This window comes from Amblyraja radiata, chromosome 6 (assembly GCF_010909765.2).
Source record: "Amblyraja radiata isolate CabotCenter1 chromosome 6, sAmbRad1.1.pri, whole genome shotgun sequence".
Taxonomy (NCBI): Eukaryota; Metazoa; Chordata; class Chondrichthyes; order Rajiformes; family Rajidae; genus Amblyraja; species Amblyraja radiata.
This window is the reverse complement of record NC_045961.1, coordinates 91,351,885-91,374,940: the sequence shown is the minus strand read 5'-3', so window position 1 is coordinate 91,374,940 and position 23,056 is coordinate 91,351,885. Positions and strand designations below refer to the sequence as shown.

At 40.8% G+C, this 23,056-nt stretch overlaps 1 protein-coding gene across 1 annotated transcript; it reads left to right on the top strand.

The window, feature by feature from the left end:
- Positions 1-936: 936 nt before the first annotated feature.
- On the top strand, positions 937-21,211 carry alg8 (ALG8 alpha-1,3-glucosyltransferase). Its single transcript, XM_033023208.1, has 13 exons — positions 937-1,069; positions 1,959-2,037; positions 3,013-3,206; positions 4,385-4,494; positions 7,733-7,800; positions 8,376-8,502; positions 9,636-9,739; positions 12,054-12,174; positions 12,424-12,563; positions 12,815-12,954; positions 15,837-15,934; positions 17,566-17,638; positions 20,283-21,211. Exons 1-13 carry the CDS (start codon positions 987-989, stop codon positions 20,515-20,517), a joined length of 1,572 nt encoding a protein of 523 aa, XP_032879099.1. The 5' UTR covers positions 937-986; the 3' UTR covers positions 20,518-21,211.
- Positions 21,212-23,056: the final 1,845 nt, after the last annotated feature.

The window sequence follows — 23,056 nt, the reverse complement described above, 5'->3', positions numbered from 1 at the left end:
CAGAAGCTTTGTATGAATGTAATTGATAAACAAACCATGTTGCTATTATGTGTTTACACTTCTAATAGAAAAAAATATTTAAAATAAATAGTGTGCGATGGGCTTAAGCCAATTAAATTACACGTTCTTTACGGGAAACCCACCGACAGAAAACTCTCATTGGTGAGTGTGGAGAGGTGACCTTATTTATATATCTTTTAAATGTGAGCGTGAGAGCTTCTGTCATCAGCATGAGAGTGTGAGAATTTCGGCAAATGCGTGAGTCTCACGCTCAATGCTGGACTCTCATTCATCTGTTTGAGCAGTTCTCACACACAATAAAAAGAATTATTTATTTTGCAAAAATTTGAAACATTTTACAATGAGAAAAATAAATATCGGGTGACATAAATATGACAGTTGAACAATCTATCATATTGGAAAAAAAACTACACAGATAACAAACCAAAAAAGCGATTTGCTAAGGTTAAATAACTAGTAAGTTTACAGCTGAAGCTGAAATAACATGACATTTAACTTTTTTAAAGAGATTAGATTTTTCAATATTTACTCATGGGAGTTACAACCCACAAACATAAAGATAAATCTACCAGTCAGAGTTTGCAAAACAGTAATGCGCAGTTAGGGTGTCAGTAAAACAATTCATAAGAAAGAAACACACTCCCAAATAATAGGTTGTGAAGATGCATGTAAACTAAGCACGTGTGGAAATTATTTAGCCTCAGATGCGAATAATGGCAATTTCTCTGGCTCAACCACTTCAAGCTCATGACCATTTTCAATATAGTTGTATGAAAATCTGAATTTATTGCAACTAGCAGTAGAAACAGACTTCATGCTACCTTGACTTAATAATATCAAAAAAACAAGTTTTACAAAGTCAACTTCCCCTGAAGTAAGAATAGCAGAGGGGGGTGTGTCTTTGGTCCTGCTTTGCTGGCAGCAGCTGCAGTGTGAGTTTGAATAAAGTTGTGTGAGAGACAGCAATGGCGGTGTCTAGGATGTGGAGTTGGTTGCTGCCGCTGGTCATCGGTGTGACTCTCTTCAAGTGTCTGCTTATCCCGGCTTAGTAAGAGCTGCCCCTGGGCGGAGGGTTTCTCCGTTAAACGGGGGGTTTATGTGCTTATTCGGAATGTAATTTGTCATATTGTGGGCGCCGCTGTGGAGGGGGAGGCGCAGGCGCCGGCTGCTCCAGTCACTGTTGTGCCGGGTGCTGCCAATGAATGGCACTGACATTAAAGTCAAATGGTTTAAGGTTTATCTTTTTGCTGCTGGAATTAAATGGTAAAAGACATGAATACAACGTTTGGGCTTAATTGTGAATCATTTTCAGAAGCCATTGATTACTTTTCTCCTTTAAGAATGTGTCCATGCCAACCTAGTTGCCTATTGAGCTGGACCTGTGTTCGGCCCATATCTCTCTTAACCTTTTACTATCCATGCACCGGCCCAAACGACCATTCACATTATCAATACCTCTCAAAGGTACACAAAAAAGCTGGAGAAACTCAGCGGGTGCAGCAGCATCTATGGAGCGAAGGAAATAGGCAACGTTTCGGGCCGAAACCCTTCTTCTCCTTAAACACTCCTTATAACTCAAGATGTCCAGTCCCGGTAATATCCTTGTCAATCTTTTCTGTACCCTTTCCAGCTTAATACCATTCTTCCTGGAGCTGGGTCACCAGAATTTCTCATGAATCAGAGTGGAATGAAAGATTACATGTTTTATGCAAAATTAGCAAAACTCATTCCATGCCTTGAGTAATACCAACATTTTTATAAAATACAATAATGTTAAATTATAAATTTAGTTCTGTTGCTTTTGTAATTTCTGGAATGAATTGTTATATTTTAATATTCATGGTTCATGTAATTGATATTTAGACATCCTGCAGCAAAATGGACATCATTGATATATATAGTTCCATGAAATATATAATCACATTTTTCACTTTTAGTTACTCAACAGATTTTGAAGTCCACAGAAACTGGATGGCCATTACTTACAGTTTACCTATGTCAAAGTGGTATTATGAAGTAAGTCTTTATGATTTATGGTTAGCTCTCCTAACGTGTAAAGATTGAAGGAAACTTATGTTCACTGGCATTGCGATCATTCCTCGTATTTTCTTTCGGTCAATGGTGTGGAAGATCAGTCTATTTTATTTTTAAGAAAGAACTCCAGATGCTGGAAAAATCGAAGGTAGACAAAAATGCTGGAGGAACTCAGCGGGTGAGGCAGCATCTATGGAGAGAAGGAATAGGTGACGTTTAGGGTGGAGACCCTTCTTTAGGGTCGAGACCCAAAACGTCGCCTATTCTTTCTCTCCATAGATGCTGCCTCACCCGCTGAGTTCCTCCAGTCTATTTTGTTTGATGCTTTGTGAAGAACTGCAGTATAGTTGAGCAATTGTTTCCAAATATGTTCAGAATTTCTTTCTCTAGAATTACTTTCCAAAAGCTAAACCATTTTGTGTGAAACTTTCAGTCCCAACTTTTGTTGATTTTAACCTGTGCCCTCTGCTCTGCAAACTTAACTTAATTAATTCCCCAAATTTATAACTCTTTTTTTCAATTACTCTCCTGAAAAGAATGCATTTTGATTCCTAATTTTTTCAAAAGCAAGGGGTCAGCATATTCCTCTTTCTACTTTCAATGTGTTGTGGGTTGATTTCTACCCTTTTCATCAACCTGGGAATATTAAGATGTGCATTTGGAGCAGAACTGCACAGTTTCAGTTGTTGATAAGTAAATACAAATGTCTTGATTTTCCTGCATTGTTAATGTCATGTACAATTCCACACGTTGTCAGTAATATTCATTAGACCAAATTAACCTTGTCTCATGATGTTTATGTGACTCAGTAAATGTTGTATGTCAATTTCTGTAAAATGCTGAATGATTGCAATTTATTGGATAAAATTTAACTTTTCTATTTTCTCTTTTTCTTCCTGATTTCTCCTCATTCTTCTTCCACCTCGCACCCTCCCCCACCCCATTCCCCAAATCCAGGAGACCTCAAGGTGGAGATTGGATTATCCACCTTTTTTTGCATGGTTTGAATACTACCTTTCTTACTATGCACAATTTTTCGATAAGGAAATGCTGGTTGTCAAGAACTTGAATTATGCCAGCGACGCAACTGTACTGTTTCAGCGGCTTTCAGTGATCTCCGCGGACATGGTGTTCATTTTTGGAGTAGTAGCGTATGTGTTAACATTGTCTTTATATATATATATGTGTGTGTATATATTATTAGTGTGGGTGGGTAAAAAGATTTGACACTAATGTGGTGGGCCAAAGGACCTGTTTCAAAGCCTCTTAAATGTAGTCATTTGATCTCATCCCACTACCTGTTGTGACACGCGTTCCACATATCAATCACTCTGTGCAAGAAAACTCTTAGGGTCTCCTTTAAATCTCCTATCTTGCACCTTAAGAGCAAATCTGCTAGTTTTTGATACTCAATAGACAATAGGTGCAGGAGTAGACCATTCGGCTCTTCGAGCCAGCACCACCATTCAATGTGATCATGGCTGATCATCCCCAATCAGTTCCCCGTTCCTGCCTTCTCCCTATATCCCCTGACTCCGCTATCTTTAAGAGCCCTATCTAGCTCTCTTGAAAGTATCCAGAGAACCCGCCTCCACCGTCACCTGAGACATTGAAGGAGCTCTGTTGTAGTTTAGTTTAGTTTAGCGACACAGAGTCGAAGCAGTCCCTTCAGCCTCCCGAGTCTGCGCTGACCAGCGATCCCTGTACTCTTGCTCCATCCTACACACTAGGGACAATGTACCATTTACAGGAGCCAATTAACCTACAAACCTGTATGTCTTTGGAGCGTGGTAGAAAACCAGAGTACCAGAGAAAAACCCACGCTGTCATGGGGAAAATGTACAAACTCCGTACAGACAGAACCCATAGTCAGGATCGAACCCGGGTCTCTGGTGCTGTAAGGCAGCAACTCTACCGTCGCGTTACTGTGCTGTCCGGGATTTGAACCAGGGACCTCTCGCACCCTAAGCGAGAATCATACCCTAGAACAAAGAGCCAGTTTAATTAGGTAATAATTGCTCATAATCAAGTCAGCTTGATTGCTCAATTTATAAGTAAGATATATTCTGGTCACTTCCCAAAGAATGCCTTTCATTCCAACTTATTTATTGTGCTTCAGTTGGGACTGTTCAATCTGTACTTGATTAGGTGATTTTAAAATGCTGCTGTCAAAAGGCGGTCATGGTTCTCATTCATATTCAGCCGTTGGAAAATGATATTTGTCAGGATGGTTCAAGATATTTTGTCAAGCAACAATGTGGTCGAGTACTCGGGGAAGAAAAGTTAGGTGTATATTCAATATGTATATATTTTTTGTCTTATTTTACAGGTGTTGTCAGAATATAAAAAGAACAAAAGAATCAAAGGATATATTGGAGAAGCCAGACTTCATACTTGCAGTGCTGTTGCTTTGCAACTTTGGAATACTGATTATTGATCGTATCCTTACATTTATAAAGTATATCTATTAATATACCAAAAATCAGCAAGTTTGGTTTTTTTCTCTAGTAATTTCAATATGATTTAATAGGAATCCGAGGGGTAACTTTTTCACGGATAGGGTGGTGGGTGTATGGAGGAGGTAGTTGAGGCTGGGACTATCTCATCGTTTAAGGAACAGACAGGTACATGGATAGAACAGGTTTGGAGGGATATGGACCAAGCGCAGGCAAGTGGGACTACTGTAGCTGGGATATTGTTGGCCGGTGTGGGCAAGTTGGGCCGAAGGGCCTGTTTCCACACAGTATCACTCTATGACTCTGTGTTACTGCCTTTACCGAGTCTCCTGCTTCACAGGAACTAGTAACTTGCTACTGAGGCAAAATAAAAAACAAAACATAAATACTGAAAATCTGTAATAACCACATTCCCATTTATTGGGTGAATGATAAATTATATTTTCAAATAATATTTCTTTTCTCTAAATAATTGGTATCTTAACTAACTAATAGGTTTGTTGTGTCTCCATGGAATGATGGGGTGTTTTAAATTGCCCAGAATCTTAGACGTCACATGCTGGATGTCTAATTTAAAGATGGCGCTTGCCTGTGGCGACATTTTGACAGCAGCCTAACAGAGGAGGATTATTTATAGCTACAATCAACTCACCTGGATCAGAAAAACAGCAGAAATTGGCGTCGTAACGGACAAGCTGCTAGTGCACTTGAAGGCACTAGCGATATTGCGATCTCCCGCAACTGCGGGAGCCCCCGACTGCAAGCGTTCCCTCGATCACTGGAGAGCACTGGAGAGACTGGGGGGTCACAGATACTGTACCTGAAAACACCAGGAAGACCTCCGGAGCCGACGGGCAGGTTCTCCCAGCAGCAACGGAGCTGGAACTACCGTCTGAGGGTAACCCCAATCGCAATGGAGCTGGAGCTCCCGTCTACAAGGAAATCCCCATTCCAGCGCAGGTTCGCACAAACAGCAGGTACAGTAAGTACAGTACCTGGAAACAACGGAGAGGCCTCCATTGTGTTCGTAAACATGGCCGACAGGCAGGACTTCAGGTCCGACTGAAGCGCAGGGGATTTCGACCCCCCGGTTGTGTTCTAAAAACCTGTGCGGACCAACTGGCTGGAGTTTTTACGGACATTTTCAACCTCTCACTTCTGAGGTCTGAGGTTCCCACCTGCTTTAAAAGGGCCGGTGCCCGAGAAGAGCAAGGTGACGTGCCTCAATGACTATCGACCAGTGGCACTAACGTCTGTGGTGATGAAGTGCTTTGAGAGGTTGATCATGGCGCATATCAACTCCTACCTCGACAAAAAGCTGGACCCACTGCAGTTCGCTTACCGCCATAACAGACCAATGGTGGATGTGATCTCACTGGCTCTCCACTCCGCTCTGGACCACTTGGACAATAAAAACTCATATGTCAGGCTGTTATTCATTGACTACAGCTCGGCATTTAATACAATCATCCTCTCCAAGCTGGTTGCCAAGCTCTCAGATCTGGGTCTCTGCGCATCACTCTGCAATTGGATCCTCGACTTCCTCATCCACAGACCATAGTCTGTCCATATTGGTGGACATGTGTCAGCCTCGATAACAATCAGCACGGGAGCACCTTCAGGCTGCGTGCTCAGCCCTCTGCTTTACTCACTCTCTGCGTAGCTGGACATAAGGGACAGAAGTTTAGGGGTAACATGAGGGGGAACTTCTTTACTCAGAGAGTGGTAGCGGTGTGGAATGAGCTTCCAGTGGAAGTGGTGGCGGCAGGTTCGTTGGTATCATTTAAGAATAAATTGGATAGGCATATGGATGAGAAGGGAATGGAGGGTTATGGTGGCCTGTTTCCGTGCTGTAATTGTTATATGGTTATATAGTGCGAACTCCATCATCAATTTCGCCAACGACACCACTGTTGTGGGAAGAATCACTGATTGGAATGAGTCAGAGTATAGAAGTGAGATCGACCGACTGACCATGTGGTGCCAGGACAATAACCTGGCTCACAACACCCGCAAAACCAAGGAACTGATTGTGGACTTTGGAAGGGGTAGGATAGGGACCCACAATCCCGTTTATATCAATGGGACAATGGCGGAAAGGGTCAAGAACTTCAAATTCCTGGGCGTGCACATTTCCGAAGTTCTTTCCTGGTCCCAGCACACTGATGCAATTATGAAGAAAGCACATCAGCGCCTCTACTTCCTGAGAAGATTAGTCGGAATGTCAAAGAGGACTCGAACTTCTACAGGTGCACAGTAGAGAGCATACTGACTGGTTGCATCGTGGCTTGGTTCGGCAACTTGGGCATCCGGGAGCGGAAAAGAATGCAGAAAATTGTGACCACTGCCCAGTCCATCATCGGCTCTGTCCTCCCCACCATCGAAGGGATCTATCGCAGTCGCTGCCTCAAAAAGGCTGCCAACATCATCAAGGACCCACACCATCCTGGCCACACACTCATCTCTCCGCTACCATCGGGTATAAGGTACAGGAGCCTGAAATCTGTTACATCCAGGTTCAGGAACAGCTTCTTCCCCACAGCCATCAGGCTATTAAATTGGCCAACAAACAGACTCTGAACAGCCTATTGCACTTAATCTGCTTATTTATGTGTATATTGAACTGAACTGTTCTGTATTTATGGTTGCAATATTCTGTTGTGCTGCAACAAGCAAGAATTTCATTGTAATATCTGGGACACATGACAATAAACTCTCTTGTACTTGTACTTGGATATCAGAGTAGAAATTATTTGGAAAAGTAATATTCACTGTTATCACAGCTCAGAAGAGAATCACCTGGATTGATGCTGACAAAGGCTTATAGCAGATTTAGAGACAAATTGCTGGAGTAACTCAGCGGGTCAGGCAGCATCTCTAGAGAAAAAGGATAGGTGACGTTTCTGGTTGGAACCCTTCTTCAGACCAAAAGTAAACTGGAGGGAACTAGACGTGGAAAAGGGTGAGAACAAATCAGGGCAGGCAACAAATGACCAAGGAAGGGTGAAGCCCATAATGGCCCATTGTTGGCTGTGGAAAGGGTGATAGTAAAGGGATACAAGGATAGCAGATTTGCTGTCTCATATTTGGGTAAGAACACAGAAAGAAAACAAATTGTCTTTATCTTTCAGGGAATTGTATGTATGTAGGTTATTTTTCTTCTCTGTGTCAACTCTTTTATGAAAACATTGATAATGTATTATTTCTTAATTCAAACCTAGATATTCATTTCCAATACAACGGCTTCTTATTTGGCATGTTGTTTCTTTCAATTGTAAAGATGTTTAAGGTACTTTGGAAAAGACAGTATAATAACATCAGCTATTACATGGGTCAGCTGGCAGCGCTCCCACCTCTGAACCAGACAGGCTCTGGCAACATGTCTCACTGCCGAGGCTTGAACATGTAATCAAGACTGAAAATTCATTCCTGTGGGGTACAACACAGATGATGTTCTTTTGAAAGCGACATTGAATCAAAGTCCTTTCATCTCTTTTAAGAGGATGGAATAGATCCCAGAGCACTATTTCAAAGAACGGCAGATAGTTACCCTGGATCAATATTTATATCTCAACCCAAATATTTTTATCTCAATCAATATCACAAAGTTAAAATATTGATCATTAGCATGTTGTTCATGTTAGTTTCCTGTGGGCAAATTGACTACTCAATTCCCTGCACTGAGCAGAGACTTAAAAAAAAAAACAATTTTGGCTCTATTTTGTGGGATGATTTGTAATAATATTCCCATTTCAGTTATCTTTCATAGCATACATCAATTTATACTGAACAGATTTCATACTCAATAATTTTGGATAATATATCCCAGTAATGGAATATTTGAAATATTTGATTTTATTACAGGGAAGACCTGTGGATAGTGCTTTAATATTTACAATCCTGATGAACTTTAAACACATCTTTATTTATGTGGCTCCTGCCTATGGTATTTACCTGCTACGTTCATACTGCTTCGCTGAGAATAAACCAGGTACTGAGCTCATTCTTCCAACAGATTTTAAATTAAAATATAACTTAGTTTGATTCTTTACTTGATTTTCAGTTGTAAGCAAAAAAATGGGGACACATTATTGTCATTGTTCTCAGAGGTTTAAGTAAGGTGTAGAAAACTTATATTAAAACATTGCATTCTTTTGTAGCATAATTGCAAGAAAATCACAGGCTGTAATAATTCACCTATTTTCATCACCGAGTCTCAAAGAATTCCTGGGATTTCCCTTTACTTGTTATTCTAAAAACTTAGTTATTTGATACAACTGAGCAGGCTGGTAGTCACCTTCATACCCTTGTTTCTGAAGTTAAAATCTAAGCGAAGAACCAATTAAATCCCTGAATCTGGAACAGTAAGTCTTGCTCGTTTCCACTTCATGCAAGTTGAGAACAATCAAAATAAATTAACATAGAAATTATTGCACTTATTTCGAATTCATTTTTATTACCAACTAATTCTCCCTTAAATATCGATTGGTGCTATTTCAGTAGTCACTTTAATCTTGTATCGATTTTTTTTTTTTTCCTAATTATGAGTTAATACCACTTAATAACTTTGCTGACTGATTATCTTATTGTAATGAAGCTCCTCAAAAGTAAACAGTGGCTTTATTCCTATACATTTTTATTGTTAATTCTATTGTTAACAATAAATTATTAGAGCTAATATTAATTATTAGTGTTAAGAAAAATAGGATTATGTTGCTAGCCTCTTAAGACATTTATATTGTTAACTGTTGACATATTTTGATTATTGCCAGCTCCCTAAATTTCAGTTTTGGTAACCTATGCAAGCTAATTCCTTTAATTTATTTTAAAAAACATGTCCAATGGATAGAACAGATTAAGGGTAGACACAAAATGCTGGAGTAGCTCAACGGAACAGGCAGCATCCATCTCTGGAGAGAAGGAATGGGTGACGTTTCGAGTTGAAATCCCCCTTCAGACAGATTAAGGGAATTAATGACACATTTTGGAACTATTTGAGTTTTCTAAAGAGGTATTGATGGTAAATATTTATAACATTTTAAAATGCTGCATCTTATTTAATTTAGTATTTGGATGACTTATGATTCATAGATTGTTTTATTGTTTCTTGTGTTTACTTTTAAGATGGATCAGTCCAGTGGAGAAGTTTCAACTTTCTGCGGTTTAATGTCTTGGGATTTATAGTCTGTGCTGTTTTTGCTGTTTCATTTGGACCCTTCATAGTCATGGTAAAGATGAGTTTGATGAATTAATCTAAAGATGAATGTCATTTGAGATGTAATTGGTACGTACACTGGCATCGATTGAGCACAGATTTCTTAATGTAGTTCTCTTCCATGAATCTTTGATGTCAATTCCTTATCATATTTGTAATTTGGTTCCCATGGAATGGCAATGTATTGGAGGGTATCTGGAACAACTCAAATGGCTGCTAAAAATGGCAGAAGGAGTCAACTGCTTAGTTAAGTTGTTGGATATGAGAGCAAGTGGCATATAGTGCCTACATAATTCATTATCATGAGCTGGTAAATTAACCAGCTACAGCATGAGATGGGTACAAGGAATGGTGTTTTATCCAGGACACAGCCTACAAAAGAGATGGTGCATTCTACCCAGAAAGAGAAAGTGGTCATTTGCAGTCCATGTACAATACTGTCAACATTTAAGAATGAAGCTGGAAGAATACCCCTAACCAAGATTACGGATTTGACTGCCTTATCTCCCTCAGTAGTGGAGGCTGTGGGAATAGAGATACAGTTAAATGAAGGTTAGACATAAAATGCTGGCGTAACTCAACAGGTGAGGCAGCATCTCTGAAGACTTCTCAGTCTGAAGAAGGGTCTCAACCCGAAAGCATCACATATTCCTTCTCTTCAGAGATGCTGCCTGACCCGCTGAGTTACTCCAGTATTTTGTGTCTTATCTTCGGTGCAACCCAGCATCTTTCTGTAGTGCATCCTGCAGATGCTGCATTTTTCAGTCACAATTTGGCTCCTGGGTGGAGAACGATCAAGTCAAGTCAGGTTTATTCGTCACATACACATACGAGATGTGCAGTGAAATGAAAAGTGGCAATGCTCGCGGAGTTTGTGCAAAAAGACAAACAAACAAACAACCAAACAAACTACAAACAGAATGTAACAGAATCACATGTTTTTCATATTAAATATTGTGGGCGGAAGGAAAAAAGGAAAAAAACAGCCATTTAAAAAAACAAAAAGCAGTAGAGTGGTACTGTAAAGTTAGTCCCTGGTGAGATAGGAGTTTACAGTCCTAATGGCCTCTGGGAAGAAGCTTCTTCTCAACCTCTCCGTTCTCACAGCATGGCAACGGAGGCGTTTGCCTGACCGTAGCAGCTGGAACAGTCCGTTGCAGGGGTGGAATCCTAAGTGGTGCTGAGCTTCGTGAGCGTTATTGTAGCTGACAATTTTGCAAGTAAAAAGATAAATGGTGCTATTTTTCTGATGTGTTTATAGCGATGGCTTGTATCCCTATTGGGTTTTATCCTGACTACGGTTGCTGTCTGTACAGAGTTTGCACGTTCTTCCCGTGACCATGTGGGTTTTCTCTGAGTTCTTCGGTTTCCTTGCGCACTCCAAAGATGTACAGGTTTGTAGGTTAATTGGCTTGGTATAAGTGTAAATTGGCCCTAGTGAATGTAGGATAGTGTTAATGTGCGGGGATCGCTGCTCGGTGCAGACTCGGTGGGCAGAAGGGCCTGTTTCTGCGCTGTATCTCTAAACTAAACTAAACTCGTGGAGAGGATAGGATAGTGGCTGTAGAATACCAAGGCTCTGGATTCTTATAGGCGTAAGTTTTTATGGTGAGTCCTCCTGCTTAGTCAATGGCTGGATTGGTCTTGCCTTGTGCTGGCTTAGACTCAATGGCCCAAATGGCTTCTATGCTGTAACCTTTCTGTGACAGTTTCTCTTGTTGGAGATGCTCATGGCCTGAAACGTGAATGGACTTTTAATGTCTTATCCTCAATGATTCCTCCAACATCAATTGTGTATGTTCAAAGCCTGGTTCTTGCTCTCCAGTATCCAATGCATTTCTGTGAGGTCTCATTGTCAGTATATGTCAGAAATAAATATTCCATTCTTGGTGGCCAGGAAAACAAATGAGGCATTGTTTTCCTATGCAAAAATTGTTTCTACATATTTTCTTGGAGATAATTTTATTTATTATTGAGCAGGTGTAAAATACAGAATAATGCCTTTCAAATGTTTTAATAATCCCTTTAATATGCAGTTTGTTGGGGAGATATATTGATTGCAAAATTACAAATTACATTTGCATTATGGACTTCTGTATGGAAACAACAATCAATGCATATATTAAAATTTCTGAATTATTTGCAACATTTTATGAGAATATTGTACGTCAGCCTGGTTTAAATGTGAAAATAATCCATTTAAAATGTAACATTGTAAATGACAAGTAATGGATTGTCTTTATTTAAAAATATATTTTTTGAGAATATTTTATTGCATGGATATAAAATGCCAAAACTGCAATAATTAATGTTTGTTTCTTTCCTAGGGTCAGCTGACTCAGGTGCTTGCACGACTTTTCCCCTTCCAGCGAGGCCTCTCTCATGCATATTGGGCCCCAAATTTCTGGGCTCAGTACAATGGAGCGGACAAAGTACTGTCTGTCATTGGTATGGTCACTGAACATGTCGTACTAAAGCAATAAAAACATGTTATTTATAATAGTGGGACTCAGTACTCTATTTGCATGTTGAAAACTAATAATAACCTAGGAAACTGTACTTTAATAGTCTTCATTCATACTGGATCAAAGTTATCTTGGCATCCCTGATGCCATGACTGTAACTGACTAAATTATTTATTAAACGAAAACCTAATTCTTCAAACAGTTGACGGACAACTTTAATTTATTACTACAGGTGTGAAGCTGCAGTTACTGGCTCCCGCCAACATTTCAAACGCATCAATGACAGGAGGCTTAGTACAGAAGCACCTACATGCCGTCTTGCCTTCAGTGTCACCATTGGCAACCTTGGTCTGTACATTGCTGTCAATCACGGTCAGTACCAGCTCCAAATAATTCCACATTTAATGCAGTCCCCTCTTGCTATTCTTTGACTTTTACTATGTTCTTGCTTATAAGAATTTGGCAGGTTGAGTTTCCTGGGTTAACTCTCTCATTTTATAATGCCGCTGGTTTTTATAATGCCGCTGAAAATGTTTAGTCATGCCTGATATAGCTGAGAGAGAATGTTATCTGGCTTTTCTTCAGTTGTTAATATCTTGTGTCTCTGTATTTTCTATTTCAAGCCTGCTCTTTGTAATATTTGGCTGAAACCTCGAGGACCTAGAGGATTCCTTCAGTGCCTGATTCTTTGCGCATTGGGTTCATTCATGTTTGGCTGGCATGTTCATGAAAAAGCCATTCTCATCTCTATACTGCCTTTGAGGTATCTTACAATTAATTGGTTGGGTAATGTTATGAAAATAATATTTTGTGCAATGCAATTTTATTATGTTGGCTAATGGGGTATTGGATGGAGTGAGGCAGAGATGTTTAAACTGTAGGGATGAAGCCACACGTAGATCCAATGCAGATTATAACAGCTCGGTCCTACTTTCATTTACATTTTTTAATTTTCAGCTTTGCTTCTTTTTATTTCTTCATGCGCACGATATGGAAGCCGTTAATAGGCCTGACATTTATTTTCTGTCTCCAATTGTTCCTGAAATAACACGGCCATAAAGAGACACAACACTCATAGAGCTATAGAGGAGTATAGTCGCACGGCCCAACTCATCCAAGATGTCTACCTGCGCTGGTCCCATTTTGCTGTGCTGGATAAGAGACTCATAAATGAGAGAGCAATTAAGGACAGCACATTTACTTCCGTATAGGATTTGAGTGCACCAGATATATAGAAAACTATTTGTTGAATTGTTCACGTTACAAATACCCGCTATTTGGCCCCAGCTTTATTTTAAATATTTGAACATAAATTCTCCATGGTGGGTTTCAACTCATGCCTTTGGTTTAATGGGATTAAATACTGGAATCAAATCCAGGTATCATACCTAGCACTTATGTTTGTGTTTTGGGGAAATGCATACTCAGCTGTAATTTCTCCCCTCATTTCTTTCTTCAATTAGAACAAATCTTCAATTAGAACATTAAGTTCCGCTACTTTTAACAACTCTATCTGCAAAGGAATCTAAACTCATCTTCAATTTGATAATTATCCATTGGGTCATTGGTCCATATACATTGATCACTGGTGGAATGGTGCTTTAGCATAGTACAAAAATGCTCTTTTAAACTAAGTTACAGAGATAGGTTGAATAAGTTAGGTCTTTATTCTCTGGAGCGCAGAAGGTTAAGGGGGGACTTGATAGAGGTCTTTAAAATGATGAGAGGGATAGACAGGGTTGATGTGGACAAGCTTTTCCCTTTGAGAATAGGGAAGCTTCAAACAAGAGGACATGACTTCAGAATTAAGGGACAGAAGTTTAGGGGTAACATGAGGGGAAACTTCTTTACTCAGAGAGTGGTAGCGGTGTGGAATGAGCTTCCAGTGGAAGTGGTGGAGGCAGGTTTGTTGGTATCATTTAAAAATAAATTGGATAGGCATATGGATGAGAAGGGAATGGAGGGTTATGGTTTGAGTGCAGGCAGGTGGGGCTAAGGGAAAAAAGTTGTTCGGCACGGACTTGTAGGGCCGAGATGGCCTGTTTCCGTGCTGTAATTGTTATATGGTTAAAGTGCACAGTTAGTCCATTCGATCTTCTAGAACTTATCTTCAATCACAGTTGCAGTTATTTTGGTGTCTTTTCCATAAAATCATTGTTCAGGGTTGCAAGGTCAAACTCAAGGCCAGTTTATTGCCTCGTGTACCAATTAAGGTACAGTGAAATTCGAGCCATACAGCCATACTAAAAGAAAAAGCAACAAGACACACAACATCCACCACTGCGGATTCCCCACATTCCTCACTGTGATGGAAGGCAATAAAGTCCAATCTTATTCCTCTTTAATCTCCCATGGTTGGGGCAGTCAAACCTTCCGCAGTTTGGGCGATCGAAGCTCCCACAGCCAGCGATCGAAGCTCCTGCTTCGGAGCAGTCAAAGCTCCTGGGGCTTGGAGCCCCCGAAGTCCGTCTCTAACCAGAGACCTCGAGCTCCACGATGTTAAGTCCGGAGGCTCCTGAGGTGGAGCTCCAAAGTCGGTCTCCAGCAGAGGCCGCCAACTCCTCGATGTTAGGCCGCAGTGCTGACGGAGATACGATACGGAAAAAATCGCATCTCCGTTGAGGTAAGAGATTGAAAAAAGTTTCCATCCATCCCCCCCCCCTCCCCATCATTTAAAAAAAAGCTGAAGAACACTAGAAACATACATTTAACACATCCAAACAAGCAACAAAGAAAGAAGGGACAGACAGACTGCTAGTGAGGCAGCCATTGCTGGTGACTGGTCTTATTCATAAAATAGGTGTGGAAAATATTTGATATGTGTTTTTCACTCATCTAGATAATTTCCAATAATGCTGCTGTACATTTTTCTTCAGTTAAAGTTTTAATATTGGGATTTTAACAATGGTCAGTGCGTGGGATTAGATGCAGATGGGAGGTGGTGGGGATGAGAGAGTGAAATGGGGGCAGGGGGATTTTTTTTGTGTTTCATGAAGCCAGATGTATCTTATTAACCTCTTAATTATATGGAGGTGGGACAAGAGTTGGGCGCTGTTATGGGTGGGTTGCCACAAGTCAAGAGAGTTTATTGTCATGTGTCCCACATAGGACAATGAAATTCTTGCTTCCCCACAGCTCCCCACACAACAGAAATGTGTCAGAATAATGAGGTCTGATTTAACATGTAGGTGTTACTGCAGATGGTGAGGTAACACTTGGCCTCTGGAATCTGGGGACTAAAGTAGGACAGCTTCATCTTCAGGAAGAAGGTAGAGCACCTTGTCTAGCCCGGCAGAATAAGAGAGCTTCACACTGCACCAAACTGTTCCAGCAATCCGCACTCTGCTAGCTACAGAATGATGGACGGGATCCCCTCTCGTGATTAAATTAGGGTTGGAGAATGGAATCGCCACAAATTTGAGACCTGCAGCTCCTTTCATCTCTTCCAAACTATGTATCAGACAAGACTGCACTGAGTTGGTTGCCTGGAAGTTAAATCTCTAAGTTAGACCATCAGAGCCAAAACATCCCTTGTTGAGTTTAAAATGCCAGGACATGCAGGATAAAGTTTATCATTTAAATTGGATTTGTGTCACCTACAATAAAATTAATCTTGAGTTATTTTTTTAACTTTCAAATCCTTAGCTTGTTTGCCGTGGAAAATAGAAACGATGCTGGAATATATTTCATTTTAGCAACAACAGGGCATCTTTCCCTCTTCCCACTTATCTTCACAATGCCAGGTAATGAAGATATGTTCATTCATATTTAATAACTACAATACTTGTTTGTCCTAAAGAAATTAAACAATATGTTATTGGATAATTCCTCGATTAAAATTTAGGACAAAATACCCTACGAGTATTTCAGTCAAGTGACTTGATCTGGTGAATTAATAAGATGGACAGACCAGATGGTCCTGAGTTTGATTCCCCAATCTGTACTGAGTTAGCTGATTTCAGTCAGAGTACCTATTAGAGAATTGCAAATACCTTAGTAACTTCTGACACTTCCTCCACTTTCTGCATTTCACTTTGTGACTCCCCACCTAGTATCCCCAACCCCATGGCATCTTCCCATGTAATTGGAAGAAAAGTAACAGCTTTCCACTTGCCTCTTCCCATCCACCATCCAGGGACCCACACAATTCTTCCAGGCGAGGCAACAGTTCATTTGTACTTCATCCAGTCAAATCTACTGCATTTACTGTTCACAGTGTGGTCTCCTCTACATTGGAGAAATTAAACATGGATCGTTTGATCACTTTGCTGAATATCTGCTCAGTCTGCAGAAGTGATGCTGACTTTCCTGTTGGATGCCTCTCTGATTTTCAATCCTTATCCTGTTACGTGAGGCCCAAGATAAACTTGAACATTTTACAAGAAATTCCAGAGTACTTTACACGTTAAAAAAATAAGAAAGTAACTGCACACAATACTCCAAATGCAGCCTAACCAAAGTCCTATAAAGCTGCAAAATGATTCCCTGACTCTTCTATTAAATGCCCCAATTAGGGTTGCCAACTTTCTCACAGCCAAAGGGTCAAAATAAGGGACAAATTTCCAACGGCAATTCGTTGACCGACTCGGCCGTGGCTGGGTGAATGATGAGTTGGCCGGGTGCTGGCTTGCACACAAAGCCCAGCCGGTGGGCCAACGGAGGAGTTTTGAGCGCTGGACTTTGCACGCAATGTTGCGCGGCCCGGGCCAAAACTCCTCAGCTGGCCTGCCGGCTGGGCTTTGTATTCTGCTGCACGCAAAGTCTGGCACTCCATCCAACTCATGAACCGATGATCGGCGGTAAGTGAAGGTCGGACAGCGGGCCGGGCTGCCGACCGACGGGGCCACGGGCGAGGCGCTGCTGCTGCACTCCATGGGCTGCACCACGTCGGGACGGGTGAGGTGGGGCCGGATGCAGCGCTCTACTAAAGGTTTCGGGGTATGGAGAGAAGGCAGGTACAGGATACTGAGTTGGATGATCAGCCATGATCATATTCAATGACGGTGGTGGCTCGAAGGGCCGAATGGCCTACTCCTGCACCTATTTTCTATGTTTCTATGACCTGACAGTCCCCTCCACCCGAGTAGTAGAAGTCAAATACGGGACAAACCAATTTAGTCCAGTATATGGGATTTCCCGGCTAAGCCAGGACAGTTGGCAACCCTTGCCCCAACCAATGAAGCAAGCATAACATATGCCTTCATTACCACTCTATCTATTTGTGTTGCCTGGTGGGCTGAAGGCCCTGTATTCTCTGTTCTGTTTTGTGCTCTATTTAGTTACATTATCGGATTGGTGAATCTACTCTTGCATCTCATGTTGGGGTCAATGCTGTGCTTTTGATTTTATTTTGACTTTTTGTTTTTCTTTTTAGAAATGCCAATTAAAATGTGCCTCATGCTGTTCTTCACTGTATATAGTTTCTCTGCTCTGAATGCTTTATTCAGGTAAGTTGAAATCCTTCGCCCTCAGAAACCTTTTTACTAATCATCCTGCTATGTGAGCAATAGATAGTGCTACACCATCATTGCCTTAAATATTATAATCAGGGTTTAAAAATATGTCACAAAGTGGACTTTTTTGTTCATTTGGGGCCCTCAAAATCTAGAATCAGATACCCTCTTTTCCTTGCAGAAATAATGATCAACCACTAACAAATTCTCATTGATGTAGCTTCTTTAATTTAGCAAAAACATTCCAGGGTAGCGAATATGAAAGTTATCGAACAAACATTTGTTACCAAGCCACTTGGATATTAGAGCAGATGGACAAAAGATTGGGCAAGATGAATTCCTGTGCACTTTAATGACCCTATCAATGAAATTCTACAAAGGAAGAACCTGAGATGAGGGTGTAATGCTTACTGAGTATGTGAGTGTGGGGCGATGCATACACATCCTGACTAATCAAGACTGTTGGTAGTTGAGTGATGGAGATGTGGGGATTGAGTGGTGACTGAGATCAGTGGTACCTTTAGTAGGATTTGCATTTTCAGTTGCATTAACCAACCTTCGCGTTTGAACAGGTTGATCTGCACCTGAAAGGCAAAAGGTGATTCTGCACGTTAAAATGAGATAACCACCAAAAATTGTTGCAGGGATTCATTACCATACTTGGTTTACCTACCACTCAGTCGATTGGCAAACTGCCAATTTCATCCTACTTGCATATTTGTATGAAGGCACCAATACCCATGTAGTCCACCAAACTTATCACCACATCATGTATGTCTGTGGAATGAGAGGCTTGTTATCTCGTGCAGATGTCTTTCGGAGGATGTAATTAAGATGTAAAGGATGTAAAGATTTACCGGATTTTGCCAGAGCCTCGGATGGCCTGAGCTGCAGAGAGAGGTTGCGCAGGCTAGGACTTTATTCCTTGGAGTGCAGGAGGTTGATAGGTAATCATGTAGAGGTGTATAAAACCACGATAGGGTGAATGCACAGTCTTTTACTCAGAGAAGGAGAATCAAGAACCAGAGGACATGGGTTTAAGGGGAAAGATTTAATAGGAACTTGAAGGAAAACTTTCTCACTCAGAGGGTAGTGGGTATATGGAATAAGCTGGCAGCGAAGGTGTTTGAGGCGGTTCCTATAACAGTACTTAAAAGACACTTGGACATGTATATGGATAGGAAAGATTTGGAGAGATAAGAGCCAAATTCAATAATGGGACGAGCTTAGATGGGGCATCTTGGTCGTCATGGACGAGTTGGGCCAAAGGGCCTGTTTACGTGCTGTATGAATTTATGGGATTAATAGATATTTATTTCTCTATTTCCCATGCTGTCAACAAAGGTTTCCAGTTCAGCCTCTGAAATTTTGTTATCTGCTCCCTTTGGTAGTCAGCCGTTGTTGGCTCTCACATTATCACATAAAATCTCTGCAGTTAAAGCAGTCAAAAAGCACCTTTTTAAAATGTGTGAGCTACACCAGGTCCCCAGCTGGTATATGCATCCAATGGATTGAATAGGTATCGGTGTCTTCATGCAGAAGTTATACAAAATTGGTGTGGTGGCATGAAATTCCTTGAAGATAGACACAAAATGCTGGAGTAATCAACGGGACAGGCAGCATCTCTGGAGAGAAGGAATGGGTGACGTTTCGGGTCGAGACCTTTCTTCAGATCCGAAATGTCACCATCATTTACTCCAGCCTTTTGTGTCTATTTTCAGTGTAAACAGCATCGGTAGTTCCTTCCTACACATGACAAACCCTGAATCAGGATTTGGTGGTTATCAACTTTTAACTTTCTCAATTACCTTCAGTCTGATCATAAGGAATAGGAGTGGAATTAGGCCATTCGGCCCATCAAGTCTACCCCGCCATTTAATTATGGCTGATCTATCTCTACTTCCTAACCCCATTCTCCTGCCTTCGCCCCATAACCTCTGACACCTGCACAAATCAAGAATCTATCCATCCACTTGGCCTCTACAGCCTTCTGTGGCAAAGAATTCCAGATTCACCACCCTCGGACAAGAAATTTCTCCTCATCTCCTTCCTAAAAGAATAAGTTATAAGTATATAAGTTTTCTTTTAAATATTTAACTATATTTACATAGAGACCGGGAGGTCTATATTCAATGTGTATTTTGACACTGGACTCATATTTATGTTATACCTGTTATTAATGTAATCCTGATCCCTATGTATCAATATCATTGTTATGTTTATCATTCTTTTTTTTTGTTTTGTTTTTATTTTTGAAAAAAAAAGCTAATAAAAAGATTTAAAAAGAAAGAAAGAACATCCTTTTGATGATCTTTCGTCCTGGATAATCAATCCGTTGTACATCCACAGTATTTTCTTATGAATATTAAAGGATTGGAACTAATGCACCATTTTGGTGTCTGGATCAATAGCCGAGAAATTGCCGAAGCTTGTGTTTCATATTTTGTTGAAAAATATTTACGGCAAAATATTCTTAGTCTGATGAAGTACATCTTGGTAAACTTAGCTCAAAGTGTGTACATGAGGGCTGGCAAAGAATTCCACATCGCATTTATCACTTGCAATTGATTACATTTGTTGAACTTAAAAGAAATGTATATAATTCAATACAATCTAATGGAGTTTGTTATCTATCCAGGAACGAAGGAACACTTCTAAACTGGTCTGAATGCATTTACCTCAGTGGTCTTATCCCCCTGGAAGTTATTTGCGAGATCATCTACCCTCATACGCGCTGGCATGAGAGGTTCCCCTTTCTCCCATTGATGTTTCTCTCCGTGTATTGTTCACTGGGAATTACCTACGCTTGGATCAAACTGTATATTTCAGTCCTCAGGGAGCCGACATTGGTTAAGAAGATGAAAGTAATATAGTTAATGGATTTGTTCAACTTGTGAATGTGTTATTCATTTGGAGTTGTGTTACATGAATCATGATAGAATCATGGGCAATAAAGTAATTATGGGTGAAATACTGGAAGCCAAAATGTCACTAACAAATTATGAATGCTAATTAAAATTACAGTACTGAAACTGTGATGTAGATCTTATTCTGTGATCGACAGAATGTAGGGAAGAGCATGAATTTTCCAATGATCTTTTTCTTGTTTTTATAACAGCACCTAATATTGTGATGGTGTTGCGTTTTTAATGAATTATGAATTTTAATTTCACAATCCCATATTTTTGACCCATTCCTGTGAATCATAAATGTTGCTCTCCTATGCATATCTCCTACACATTGGATGCTATGTGCTTCCAATGTGTTCTGCAATGCATAAAAAATATGCATTTCTATCTATTTTTAACATATGTTATGAAACAAGTCTGTATCATTCCTGTAATACCTGCATTCATTTTTTCCTTAAAGGAAGTTGATGTGTTTATACGAGTTTGTTCTTGGTTGGGTATTTTTTTAAACAAACGTGTTAAAGATAAATTTAAGAACCAAAAATAATTCTGTTATGAATACAGTGGTCATGAGTCAATGTAAATGTTACATGGACAAGTATGTGTTTTGTAAATATAAAATCCTTCAGTATATTTAAATTAAATCGTGTTGGAGAAATTGCTTGTCAGGAAATATGTTTAGTGCAAGATAAACAAGCTAAGCCATAACAAGATAACAAGCTAAGCCATTATTACAGATGGACATCTGAAACATACAGTAATCAAATTTTCTGTAAAGTTTGTTGTTAGGTCCAGAAGGCTGCAATATGTCCAGACAGATGATGACAGGACCTGCCAGCTCAATCTGCTGGACATGTCTTTCTGCTCGTTATTTCGCAACTCCTACATTGTTTGGACTGTTCTCATTTATTAACTGATCCCATTGACCAGATCATCTTGTATACAACTTACCCCATGGTCACCCTGATTCAGTGTTTCCAGTTTGAAAGAAATTACCCGAAATTCGGGATATTCTGGTTGTCTTTGGGCAATTTTAGGGAAATTGAATAATTTCGGGAAATTTCAGCATCCGGCCTGCAAAGGGGTGTAAAGATAGTACACACAGCACTGCCGGTTTGGCGCTCAAAGGTTTACACAGAGCACTGTCAGTATAACAGGTGGGAATTTAAATAAAGAGCTGTCGGCTGCAGCGCTATGGGCTCTAAATATAGCGCTACCAGCTGCAGCGCTATGGGTTCTAAATATAGCGCTACCAGCTGCAGCGCTATGGGCTTTAAACATAGCGCTGTAGCCACAACGCTATGGGCCACAGACTGTTCGGGAAAATTCTTGTATAACAATTAGTCTTTGGAATTCTCTTTCTCAGTGGGTCGAGCCTTTGATTAATTTTCAGGCAGTGGTAGAATTCTGGATAAGCCTAGTGGTGAAAAGTTACCAGTGGGCGGTGGGATTCTAGTTACATTGGAATTGGCCCTGATCTTACAGAACGGTGGGTGGGTTCAAGGGGCAGAGAGGGAGGGGTGGAGAGAGGGTGATTGGGAGAGAGGGAATAAGAGAGGGGGAGAGGGAAAGGGGAGGGAGGTAGGGAGAGAAAAAGGATGGGGATAGAGGGAGGGAGAGGAGGGAGGGAGAAAGGGTGGGAGGGAAAGGGGGAGAGTGGGAGGGAGAAAGAGCAGAGACTGAAACAAGAGAGCAGGTTGAAAAAACAAAGACAACGAAAGCTGTTGAAGTCAACGAAAGTTGCCTTGCATAACAGAAGCAGGCAGATACGGTGTAGTTACATAGATCTGGTTTGCCTTGTTCTTCTTTGTGTTATTAAAATGTGCCCCCCCCCAAAAACCCCCAACAAATAGCACGAAGGAAGCATTTTTAAAAATTTCAGGAAATGTCATCAGATTCCAGGAAATATGGGATTCTATTTCAGAAAATAAATGTTGAGATGTGGAAGCACTGCCCTGGTTTACCCAATCAGAGATATCCCCCTCCCTCAAGCTTAACAAATTATTATGTGTCCTTTCCATATCTCACAACCCAAAAAGTTAACCCTGTTTTTCTTCCCACAAATGCAGCCTGACCTGCTGAATATTTCGAACATTTTTCATGTTTTTAATTCCGATTTTCAGCATCTCCAATGTTCTTGAAATGTTTTCCTTTTGACCACCTGTCTTGGCAGTGTCCATGTGTCCCACATGTAGTAGAATCTGTAGATACAGCGACCGACCTCGAGGCTGTGGAGCAGAGCCAGGACTTACCAACGCGAGCCTGGCCGACTTCGGGGCTGTGGTTGCGGTGCGGCACGGCTTCCGACCCGACTTTGGAGTCTCGGAGGCTCGGCCGCGGGCCAGTGGACGACATCATCGGGAGCTCGAGTTCTGTTTACCGGAGCTCCTGCAACTACAGCTGGACTGGAGGACGGCAGCTTTGGCAGCTTCGACCGCCCCGTTTGTGGAGCTCGGATTCGGCCTGCGGGACTTACCTACCATCACCCGGCTGGGTCATAACA